At 30.1% G+C, this 13,157-nt stretch overlaps 1 protein-coding gene across 1 annotated transcript; it reads left to right on the top strand.

Annotated features, from left to right (window-relative positions):
• Window positions 1-3,602: 3,602 nt before the first annotated feature.
• LOC107453876 (zinc finger protein 658B-like) lies at window positions 3,603-6,517 on the top strand. Its single transcript, XM_016070876.3, has one exon. It carries the CDS (start codon window positions 3,903-3,905, stop codon window positions 5,409-5,411), a length of 1,509 nt encoding a protein of 502 aa, XP_015926362.2. The 5' UTR covers window positions 3,603-3,902; the 3' UTR covers window positions 5,412-6,517.
• The last annotated feature ends 6,640 nt before the right edge of the window (window positions 6,518-13,157 follow it).

The raw sequence follows: 13,157 nt of genomic DNA on the forward strand, positions 1-13,157 counted from the left end.
ATCTGTCGCCAAAATACTATGGAATGGATGGTGTTTTCAATAGAAATGTAAACAATAACAATCTCGAGCTCGGGACCTACTCTAGTTCCGGTTAAAAAGTTTGCAGCTGCTTACTACATGTTATTCTGATAGGCGATGTTTTCAAACGGATAATTTTGTTTTCAATAAAAGAAATAAATTAGATAATTTCTGAGCTCAAATCTGCCGTCTTTCATAAGATATTAATGTTATTATGTAATTCTGGGGAGTTTGGAGTGAAAATGTGTTTTAGTTATTTTGTTATTTATTATTAAAAAAGGTGACATGGTTGCTGGATTTCGAATAACTCGCTTTTTTTGCTGTCCTGATTTGGCCTTTTTCCATTTGTTTATTACTGTTTGTTCTGTGTATCATCTTACGATAGTGTTAGCACCTTTAGCATCGTAAACACAAGTATTCTTAGCATTGCAAACACAAGTAATAAGGAATCAAATACCACGCTTGTAAGAATCTTAAAACACAATGATCACGTTATGAGCCAAATGGCTTTAAAATACACCGGAAACGTTAACCCGGAAGTATAGACGGTATAGAGCTTGCAGCATTCCCTAGTGTAGAAAACATCATCCATAAAGAATAAATTATTTGAAAAAATGAATGACTTAATCTTTATTCAAAATATTTCTGACTAATGAATAAATCTTTATTTAAAATTCAGGAAGAGTTTGAATAATTATTCATTATTCTGAATGACGAATACCCATCACAATCGATTCGCGATCGCAACGCTCGAATACGCCCTCTAGTGGGAGCCTAAAAATATCAGACATTAATTTATTTAGTTCCATCAAAATCATTGGCAGAATCAGATGCCATTTTCTTAGCAGCAAATAAGAAGCAAAATTTCCCTAAGGAAAAGGCCGATGAGCTTGAAAGAATTCTCCAGAATATTGGTAAATCTTTCAGAACCAGAACACGCCAAATATTTGAAGAAAAATTCCTCAATTTTTAACTTCTATTATCAGCAAACTTGCAACTGATAACCTCCAATTTCGGGATTGCATACTGTTCAGATGTGTGTATTACGGTAAAATACATTTCTTCTGTCTTCAATTCATTACAAGTTGAAGTGAAGTCAACATTGCTTTCTTCATTCCAATGAATAAATGCGAATTGAGAACGTACAGAACTGTAATAGTTACAGAATATTATTATTCTTTATAGAATAGTATATATTTCCGTATCTACATAATTCAGAAAACAACAATAAAGAATCTTCCGTATTACTTGAAATAATATCATTTGTGCTGATTATTAATGCATTTTTATCGATTTCTTGGTAAGTGTTTTTTAGTTTTAAAAGAATAATTTCGACTAGAATTCAGCTATTCTGTTTTAAAGCTGCATATTAAAATTCATATCGAGATCTTACAATTGTAAAATTTTGCTGTGTGGTACGTTATCTTAAAGCAATGAAGAAATAATCTATGTATATATCATTTGAAAATAATATTTTGAAACGAAGAACACTTCATTTTGGAATTCTCCGGATTTATAAATCAGGATTTTTATAATAAAAAATTTTCTTGTAAAAATTTTTTTTTTATTTGATGATAGTTCTCTACAGAATGGTTTTTTATGTCTGATTAAGAATAAAAAAAGAGACAATATGGAAGTTTTTTATTTCAATATGAGGAATTTTTGAAACCATTTTTTTATCCTAAGAATTCTTTATTTTACGTTTTTTTTAGTTTATAATTTTTTGATAAAAATTGTAGTTAAAATAATTGTTTTGAAAAATGGTATAACATTATGTGTTTTTGTATACTTTTTGTATATTCTAATGTTTGAAGTGATATGATTCAGAAAAGTATGGAACAAAAATTTGGTACTTACGTATTAACGCCACCGCAACTGCAGATTTGGCAGTTTTTAAGTACCGCCAATCTACACCTAAAATTTTTGCAACAAATCATAAAATGAAACACTTTATTTAAAGTCAAGACAGTTTCAAAATTCAAAACACTTAATTTAAAATCAAAGTAGCTAATCGGATTTCGGTGGAAAATGGGCCGATATAGAGTTTAACATAGATTCAAAACAATCTCTATTTTTTTTCACCTGATGTGCTGTCGCCATATGAACTCTAAGAAATAAAATTCCAAATGAAATTACATTTCCAAAATGTACGTTTACCATAATAAAGTTTCATGTCATAAAAATTGGTACATNGTATTTCTCTCCTGAAAAAAAAAATTGCATCTTGTTCTATTTTCGGCAAATCCCAAAGACGTATTTTCGTAGCACTAAAAAAAGGCGTCAAAAATCAGCAAACAACAAGGCAACAAAGAATCCAAAAGATGATATCCAGGATTATTTGATGATAATTTTCTATAGAATGGTTTTCTACTTCCGATTATGAATAAAAACAAAAAGCATGAAAATTATTCACTTTAATGTGAGGAACTTTTAGAACTGTTTTCTTTTTTCCTTTCATAAGCATTTGTTATTTTACGATTTTTAGTTTCTAAATAATGACTTTTATTGAAACTTGAAATATTTAAATATTTTGATAAAAATTGTAGTCAAAAAATTATTTTTACAAAATTAAATTATATAAAATTATGAGGCTCATGTATACTTTTTGCTCATTTTAATGTTTGAGGTAATATGATTCTTACAACTATGGAATGTAAAAATTTAAATAGGCCTTTCATGTTATACCATTAAATTTACTAAAGCTATTTCCCAGGCATTAGGTTTTAACTCTAATAAGAAGATACGTCCCGCAGTGGACTGATCATTAAGACACAGTTCCCAGCAGATCACCGAAGTCAAGCATCACTGGCTACGGTGAGTGTGCGGGTGGGTGACCACTTGGATCAGTCTGCGTGGGGAACGAGGGTGTGCGGTATTGGTCCTCGTTAAACTGTGCTACCGTAAAGTGTTCGACTTCGCGCGCAGATCGTCGGGCTACCAAAGCGGGGGTGGAGTCGGGCTACCAGAGGATCAAAATTGTGATGGCATGTCTTCGGATCATCCTCCGGGATGTTTCCCAGACCGTCGCCAATAACCTATTGTGCAGCTCTAGTGCGACGTAAATTAGCAACAACAACTAATAAGAAGATACATAATTTTTTCCCGTTTATTTACAAATATTTTTCCGATATGTTTTGGATGCTCCTTCTCTATAAAAAAAAATGATACCGTTTTGTTTTCGCTTGCATAAGAGAGAATATCAAACATTTTTTTTTTAAATTTAATAAGCCACACGAAAGAAAGAACGTTACAATGCTAACGTCTCCAGAGTAACTGGATGACTGTTCATATAGAAATCGCAGGTATTCGTCTCATATAACAACGCCCCCTATAGTTCGTTGTGATCGCGAACGTGAAAAAAGCCAAACAAGAGTAACTTTTGTGTTGCCAATAAACAAAAAAGTTTTTCGTTTCTTTTTTTACGGTTCCTATTTTCTNTTAAATTTAGTAGGAACAACACAACCTTTGACGTAGGCTATATTATACCCAATTAATTTGGTGTTGCCAATAAACAAAAAAGTAGTTCGTTTCTTTTTTTACGGTTCCTATTTTCTAGTTGTGAAGTAGTATGTAACTGTGTAATGGCAGAAGTACGTAGCTATCAGCTTTCAAGCCGGGAGTAGTAATGATAGAATTGGTATTTATATTTGTTTAAGTAATAAAACTTTTCGAGTATCAAATTCAGCTATAAAGAGCTGAAGCGAAAAATTCTGCAAAAATGTTTCCTACCATTTTACTATTTATAATAAGAATAAGCAGTTGCTTGTTCATATAGTGCGTATTCTATAAAACTTGCTCACTGAGAGTGACTTGTTGCTATAAACGAATTCGTGTCTTATGCAAAAAAATTGGTTCAGGCATATATAATCACCACAGTGCTGTTTATGTGTATAGCAAAACATTTTCGTATATATAGGCTCCAAATATACATTATCATGTTGACACTGGGGAAAGTGCCTTGTTCAAGCAGTGCCTATAATAAAACATTTACATCTAAAGATACATTAAAAACACTTATCCATACCGAAGAAAAACCTTATTCATGCAGTGTATGTGATAAATCTTTTACACAGAAATCTTATTTAAATAAACACATTCGTGTTCATACGAGAGACAAGCCTTATTCATGCCCTGTTTGTAAAACATCTTATAAAGATGAATGTAAATTAAAAGAACATTGTGTTATTCATACTGGAGAAAAGCCATTCTCTTGTGATGTGTGCAATAAAACATTCACACACATGCAATGGATAAATAAACACTATGTTATGAAACATCCCTCATGTAGTGTGTGTAAGAAAACATTCACTAATATTACAGATTTAATAAAACACTGTCGTATTCACACTGGTGAAAAGCCTTATTCATGCAGATTGTGTGATAAAGCATTCTCTTTTAAAAGTAATTTAGATCTACACTTTCTTGTTCATACTGGAGAGAAGCCATTCTCATGTATTGTATGTGATAAAACATTCTCACGCAAAGACAAATTAAATGTACATTTTATTACTCACACTGGAAAAAAGACATTCTCATGTACTTTGTGTGATGAAACATTTACATTCGAAAGCAGTTTAAAGAAACATTATGCTATTCATGCCAAAGAGAAACCATTTTCATGTAATATGTGTAATAAAATGTTTGCAAGTAATACTAATTTAGGCAGACACTATAGGATTATTCATAATGAAGGGAAATCCTTCTCGTGTAGTGTATGTTTCAAAAAATTTGCCGACAAACGCAATTTAAATGAACATTATACTATTCATAATAGAAAAAAGTTATTCTCATGTAGTATGTGTAATAAGACATATGCGCATAAAGGCACTTTAAGAACACACTTTGCTACTCATATTGTAAAAAATTCATTATCTTGTTCTGTGTGTAATAAAACATTTCTCTCTAAAGCCAACTTAAATAAACACTATATTGTTCATACTGGTGAGAAACCTCACTCATGCAGTTTTTGTGGTAAAAATTTTGCACGAGAAATTTCTTTACGTAGACACTATCTTAGTCATACTGGTGAGAAGCCTTATTCATGCAATGTGTGTAATAAAACATTCACACAGAAATGCCACTTAAATAGACATCATCTAGTTCATACTGTAGAAAAACCTTATTTATGCAGTGTGTGTGATAAGACCTTTACAGAGAAATACCACTTGGATGTACACAACCTAGTTCATAGTAAAGAAAAGCCTTATTCATGCAATGTGTGCGGTAAAACATTCACACACAAATACCCCTTGAAGAGACACAATCTAGTTCATAAGAAAGAAAAGCCTTATTCATGCAATGTGTGTGATAAAGCATTCACACATAAATACGACTTGAATAGACACATTAATCTTGTTCATAATAAACAAAAGCATGCAATGCAGTGTGTGTGATTAAGCATTCTCATAGAAAGATTATCAAAGTAATCACTTTCATGTTAATTCTTGTAAGCAATCCTCATGACCATGTTCCTCATATGCTTAGCTATTTATGTGATTTTAAAAAAAAAATTTTATTGTTTAAGCAATAAAAAAAATTAATGCTATGTATAATTTTTAAATTTCAAAGAAAAAAAAAATTTTATATGATTTTTTAAAAAGTATTTCATTCTAATTTCTAGAAAAATCCCAGTTTAATAATGAAATTTGAAGAAATTAAATTAAAATAGAAAATTATTAATAAATTTTCGATTTCTAAAATACTTATGATATAAAAGTTATTCTAAGTGTTTCATGCAGTTAAAGTAATCATAAAAATTTTTTTCTTTTGTAACCTTTTTAAAATCTAAATTTTAATTTGTTATTGACATATTAACTTAGTTCTTTAAAGAAAAACTGTATAAAAGAAAATTGATTCATTTTTAACTAATTGAACTGGATATTTAATATTATAAAATAAAAACAAAATCTAGTCAAAAATTTTTACAAAAATTACATACTTATTTTGTTTTAAATATTTTCATTCCATCCATGTAACTCTTAAAATTGAGAGGGAACCTTATTAGAGAGAAGCCTTTTTATGTGTGATAAATGAACACTATACTAATCATATTAAAGAGAACCAGTTGTCATCAGGGTTGCGGAGTTTTCAATTTTCAAAGAAAATTTTCTAGGAATTTGTGTCCGAGAGGTCATTCTTATTGCCTGAAATTTTTTTTGGGTTGTATAAAAATCCTGTATGGATAAAACCAGATTGGTGAAAAATATTCACCTGTGATTAAATTCTCAATCGAGTTCTCCGTCGCTTGTAATAAGAATGGCCTCAGAATCAAGGAAATGTGTTCAACTCCAATTAATAAAAAATTGCTAGATCTTTGCTTTAAAATTAAAGAAGTTTTTAATTTTAAATGAATATTTATAATTAGGAAAAAAACAGTATTACATAAAATAATATTTTTACATATTTTAATCTATAACTTATCACTAACTTAGTATATTTGAACATTTTTGATCTAAATATTGAATTATTATAATAATAAAAAAGTTATCAAGTTGTTTAATTCCTAAGTTCAAAAACAAAATTGCTCCACTAAACTGAAAATTTTATTAAAAAGATCTACAAATGAATAATATCTCTTCTTTTTGATGGTTTCCTTGAATATACACTAAACTATCTAGTCATGAAATATTTATGTTGAAGTGTGTATGAGAGATATTGATATTTATCTCTTTCCTTGCAATGATTTTGCACAATATCAATGTTTTGACAAAATATATAGTTTTTAAGTTTATTTCTTAAATTATGAAAATTCTAAAATACGTTGAAATTAAGCTTTAAAAAAGAAGCTTAAAGTTGTAAACGGAGTTGAACAATTTATCCACCGGCACCATAGTTCTGGATGTCATGTAGTACATGTGAGGAAGCATTCACGAGTAAAGAAAATTTAAATTGATGCTCCCTTGATCTTGANGATAAATGAACACTATACTAATCATATTAAAGAGAACCAGTTGTCATCAGGGTTGCGGAGTTTTCAATTTTCAAAGAAAATTTTCTAGGAATTTGTGTCCAAGAGGTCATTCTTATTGCCTGAAGTTTTTTTGGGGTTGTAAAAAAATCTTGTATGGATAAAACCAGATTGGTGAAAAATATTCACTTGTGATTAAATTCTCAATCGAGTTCTCCATCGCTTGTAATAAGAATGGCCTCAGAATCAAGGAAATGTGTTTAACTCCCATTAATAAAAAATTGCTAGATCTTTGCTTTAAAATAAATTAGGTTTTTAATTTTAGACGAATATTTATAATTAGGGAAACAAAAGTATTACATGAAATAATATTTTTACATATTTTAATCTGTAACTTATCACAAACTTAGTATATTTGAACATTTTTGATCTAAATATTGAATTATTATAATAATAAAAAAGTAATCAAGTTGTTTAATTCCTAAGTTCGAAAACAAAATTGCTCCACTAAGCTGAAAATTTTATTAAAAGGATCTGCAAATGAATAATATCTCTTCTTTTTGATAGTTTCCTTGAATATACACTAAACTATCTAGTCGTGAAATATTTATGTTGAAGTATATATGAAAGATATTGATATTTATCTCTTTCCTTGCAATGATTTTGAACAATATCAATGTTTTGACAAAATATATAGTTTTTAAGTTTATTTTTTAAATTATGAAAATTCTAAAACACGTTGAAATTAATCTTAAAGTTGTAAACGGAGTTGAACAATTCATCCACCGGCACCATAGTTCTGAATGTCATGTAGTACATGCGATAAAGCATTCACAAGTAAAGAAAATTTAAATTGATGCTCCCTCGATCCTGAGATGTAGTGTGAACGAAATGTTTGGAGCTAAAGTTAGCAGAAGTAGAAAATCACCCTGAATAACTTTTATTTTAATGATCTGGTGTTTATGAAATAATGGCAAATCTTGATGGTTAAAAGAAACTTCAATTATACTAATTTTTTTGTAAAAACTATTATTTAACTTATGGAATGATCATACCAAATTTCTATTTTCGACCACAGGCATGAAATTCTTCTGACTTTTGCTGGGATTTCTGACTTTCTAAACTTTAGAAGAATGCTCTATATTTCTTTATTGTTGTGTTGTTTTTCTTTTTATTATTATTTTATTCTCTTCAATCTTAATTTGTATATTAAAGCTTAAAATTTTGTTGGACTGTTTATACTCTTCCTATAGTAAAAAAGAATGTTAACTAATTTAAAAGATTTCTTTTTGTGGAAAAACATGCTCTTTTTATTTTATTTTTTTATTATGCACGTTGATTGGTATTTTCAGACTATTTGTTCTTTTCCTACTCTGATGTCTGTGACCTTTAAAATATTGGAGTCAACCGCAGTGGAGTAAATATGGTTCATCAGTTCAGTCAGAAGAATAAGAGAATAAATTTTTTTTTCATTTTTCACGTGTTTTACTGCATCTCAATAAAAATTTTAAACGAATGAAAATAAATTGCACATAGTTATGCAGATTGTTTATCAAAAGATAATTTCATGCAATGCATTATTTAATAAGGTTTGAAAAAACATTTGAATTGTTTGGTACAAATATTTACTCCATTTTTAACTATTGTAATTTTAAATGACAATATACAAAATTTGAACAAAATCAGACAAATAATTTCAACGTAACGAAACTTCTGAAAAGTCGTATTTTGTTCAAAATTTGTATTTTGTAATTAAAAATCAAGGCAATGGTGTAAAAATATTTGTATTTTACTGTAGTTTTTTTAATGCTTTTGTTTATAGACACTGTACTAATCATTTTTTCCCAGTTACATTAAAAAAATTTAAACATTTTACTATAAGAGATGCATGATATAGGCATTAAATNTTTTTTTTCTGCTTAGTTTTTTTAATTAAAATATGTTAATAATTTCAGAAAGATGATGCTTTTGTATATTTTAATTACAACAAGAAAATTGTAAAATCAATCTCGTCTATAATTATTCTTCCTAGAAAGTAAAAATTGACCAATTAGAAGAATTATTAGGAGACTGCGATCCTTCATAATTATCTCTAAATCTAAATACAATTTAATTACTCATAATTTTAACTGCTAAATTATTTTAATAATAAAAAGAAATACTGGGGAATGAAAACTCATTAATGTTTATTATTATAAAATATAAAAATAAAACAGTTGTTAAAAGTTTCAAAGCCTTTCAAAAATGTATGTCGCAAATGTTATTTCATTTAAAAGGAACCATTTAGATTTCAATAATAAGTTTTAAGATATTAATTGGTTTAAAGGTATGAACTTTAGCATGTAAAATTTATTAATTATAAAGCTGTTCTTAATTTAAGGGTGTGGGGGCAAAAGCGTGAATTCGAACAAAATTTTTGAAATTAATTTATTATAAATTTAGAATCCCTTTACTATTATCTTTCAAAAAGTACATTACTTTTGTCTGTACTCTAATTTATTAACGTAATTGTATGTAACAGTTTTAGGGCAAGATGATAACAGTTGATAGACTAGAGATTTTTAGTCTTTAATTTCGTGCTTTTATCTCAAAATCAGATTTTTTCACATTTTACACCTCCTTAATCACTATATCTACTCGTATGTATTTTTAAAATAATTGTATACAATTTTTCATGAGTGTTTATAATTATATCACACATGTTTTGAACTGTAGACTAAAAAGAAAATACAGAATTTTACGCATGTATTTAGCAAAAACAAGTACAAAAATTTTTTAAAATTTACTTTTTATCTACATTAATCCCTAGCTTAAAAGTATATGGACTAGCTTTTAAATTATTAGTTCAAAACACAGCGCCTTCTAAATAAAATCTTTAAAGGAGTTTTTATTTTAGGCGACAGAAAGTTTTTGACCGTGTTTTGAGTAAATGCATAAAATGCCATTGTTTACCACTTATAATCACAATAAAAAGTGATAACAGATAATCAGAATTATAAATAATCAAGCCTTGGGATTACAAGTCATCGTGACTATTTGTAATCATAAAGTAAGATTGCAAGAAATCATAACTACCATATATCATAATCTAACAATTTCAAGTTATCTTAAATTCAAGTAATTATGATGTATGTGATTACAACACGGTTAGATGTAATCATAATTTCAAGTGGGACTTGATTGCATTCTAATAGGTATTGTAAGCATTTAAATATTTTTAAAACAATACATAAATTGTATATGTAAATAAATTGTTTAATTTACTATTGTTTGGTTTATTAAATTAAAACTTTTAAACATAGAATTACATGCGAAAATATGCACTTAAATACACGAATAAAATTACATTGTGATTACTCGTAATCACAATAAAAAAAGAGTTCTTATGATTGAGTAATCAAAATATACGATTACATGTAATCATGATTGCAAGTAATTGTGAATACATTTAATTAAAATATAAGATTACAATTAATTACGATTGCATACTATTTGCTTATTTAGTTTGTATCTATGTGTTAATAAATATTTTTATGTACGTAGAATGAACGTACGTGCATAAATAAAATTTATTAATGTACGATAAATGCATCTAAATTCGTATGTATGTAGACGTATATACGTGAATGTAGGATACGTACAATTGCTAATACATACATTTATTTTAAACTCGTGCAATATTTGTATTTATGCATGTACATGTTCGTACGCATGCACATAAGATATATGTATGAATGTACAGATGTAAAAGCAATGTAAGTATGCATCCACAAGCGTTATTCGTACGTACATTATACGTAGTTAATTTGGCATCGAATATGCATGTAAACACGTATATTACTTTGTATGTACGTATGTAGAGACAATATATAACAATATATATATATATACGAGAATGACTCATCTGCGCATTTTTAATTTTCATCTAAAGCTGAAGTAAGCGGCATGAATAAGCATTGATTGAATTGCTTTTAAGTGCTCGTTCGTTATTTTGCACGACTAAGCATACATAGATTAAGTGCAAAGCAGTATTATTATATAAAAAGTATGTATTGTTACATATAATATAATAAATGCTCTTGCATTTGCTCCCTTATTGATTGTAATTTTAATTTTTATATTTATCATTTTTAAAGCAAAGTGATTGGGATTCCATTTTTCCTTAATAAAAATAAGCAAGACAAGGGAAATAAAAAGTAAAAAAAGCTTTGTCTTATAAAGCTTTGTTTATGTTTAACTGTTGTTAATTCGTATAATTAAATTCAATAGTATATATAGCAAGTACAATAAATGTACTCGTTTTTTCTCCGTCTATGGTGCCGCTTATGTTGGTGAATTTTGTCATAGTTTGCGTGGTGCTTATTCAGCATTTCATGTTATTTATAGGTAAGAAATTAACTTTGCCTGACTAGACTTGCAATGGTAAGAAATACATGCCTGATCGAAATTTTTTTGATTAATTCTATCGTATCGGGTTGTAAAATTTTGTGAAATTTGTGTACAATATTAAAGTTATTCTATAATTATTTGACGGTAAATTTTATTGTAACGACGGTTAGTAAAAATTTTATTTTTCCTAATAAAGTTGAACTGCTTTTATGATGATTTTCATAAGACATGATCCGAGTATTTTATGAGAAAAAGATTTTAAGTACACTGCTCAAAAAAATTAGGGGAGCACATGGTTTTAATGAAATTTAAGGAATATTTACACTGATTAGTAACAGAAAAGTAATCATTTATAATGTAAGACCGAGCAGGAAAAAGAAGAAGAAAACTTCATACGCAAATAAAAGTTCATGACGTCACAAACCAGAAAAGAAGATAAGAGCAGAAATCGGGCTGTAGCAGAGACGTCTGTTTCACTGCCGTAACTCAGAAAGTAGATTACTCAGTTATTGTTTTCGAGAAAGGGTGACTTGAAAATGTCTAAACAACGTGATTTACCTCAATCCATTGCATGGCGCATCATCGGCAGACTGGAATCCGGGCAAACACAACGCAGTGTGGCGGACGCTGTTGGAGTCAGCAGAAGTGTCGTTGCAAGGTTGTGGAATCGATTCCAAGAGTCTGGAAATGTGAGTCGTCGGCCACGTTCAACAACTGCAGCTGATGACCGGTATATACAGTTAACAGCTCGTCGTAACAGAACAGACAATGTTACTCAGCTGCAAAGACAGTTTCTCGTGGCAACCGGACGAAGAGTTTCCACCCAAACAATACGGAATAGGCTCCATCAGGGAGGTCACTATGCTCGTAGGCCCATGGTCTGCATTCCATTGACCTCAAGCCACCGTGCGGCTCGCAGAAGATGGGCTGCTGAACATCAAGATTGGGAGCAACGGGATTGGAGCCACGTATTGTTTAAAGACGAGTCTGTATTCAGTCTGGAGAGTGATACCCGACGTGTTTTGGTGTGGAGGGAAAGGGGCACTCGAAATAACCCCACTTTCATTCGTGAAAGGTCACACTACAGACGAGCTGGTTGGATGGTGTGGGGTGGAATAAGCATAGGTGAACATACGGACCTGCATATCATTCAGAACGGTACTTCGACGGCCCGCAGATATGCAGACGAAATATTGAGACCTCATGTCATACCGTACACAGCAGCCATTGGAGATTCTTTTGTTTTACAAGATGATAATGCGAGACTACATACAGCTCGTCTTGTGGAGAACATGCTGGAAGCTGAAACAATACAGCGCATGGAATGGCCAGCGAGCTCTCCTGGTCTGAATCCAATCGAGCATGTTTGGGACGTGCTCGGACGACGCATTGCTGCGAGACCAAGGCCTCCATTAACTCTCCGTGACTTGGAGATTGCCCTTCTTGAGGAGTGGAACTGTATTCCCCATATTCTCATCGATACCATCATCGCATCCATGGGAAACAGGTGTGCAGCAGTCTTAGCTCTTCGAGGAGACCACACGCCTTATTAACAGTACTGCATCATTTCCAAACATTACTTTTTTATCGCTTACATGTAAACCCATTGTTGCCTGAAATCGGCGTTTTGTTTTCTTCTCCATAGTTTCCATGAATTAAAGCTTAATTCCATATGTTTTTACGTCTTTTTTTCTGTATCACGCATTGATACGTATCCACTATCCATTTCATGCAGCTCTGTGGATGTCTCGCACGATTTTTTTACTTTCTTTGCTTGCTCCCCTAATTTTTTTGAGCAGTGTAGTTTGCGCATTTCACAAGCAAGCAATGGAAGATATATATA

The sequence above is a fragment of the Parasteatoda tepidariorum genome, chromosome 4 (assembly GCF_043381705.1).
Source record: "Parasteatoda tepidariorum isolate YZ-2023 chromosome 4, CAS_Ptep_4.0, whole genome shotgun sequence".
Lineage (NCBI taxonomy): Eukaryota > Metazoa > Arthropoda > Arachnida > Araneae > Theridiidae > Parasteatoda > Parasteatoda tepidariorum.

Coding starts and splice junctions, on each gene's coding strand:
- LOC107453876 (XM_016070876.3), top strand. CDS start 3,903: ATGTGTATAGCAAAACATTTTCGTATATATAGGCTCCAAATATACATT.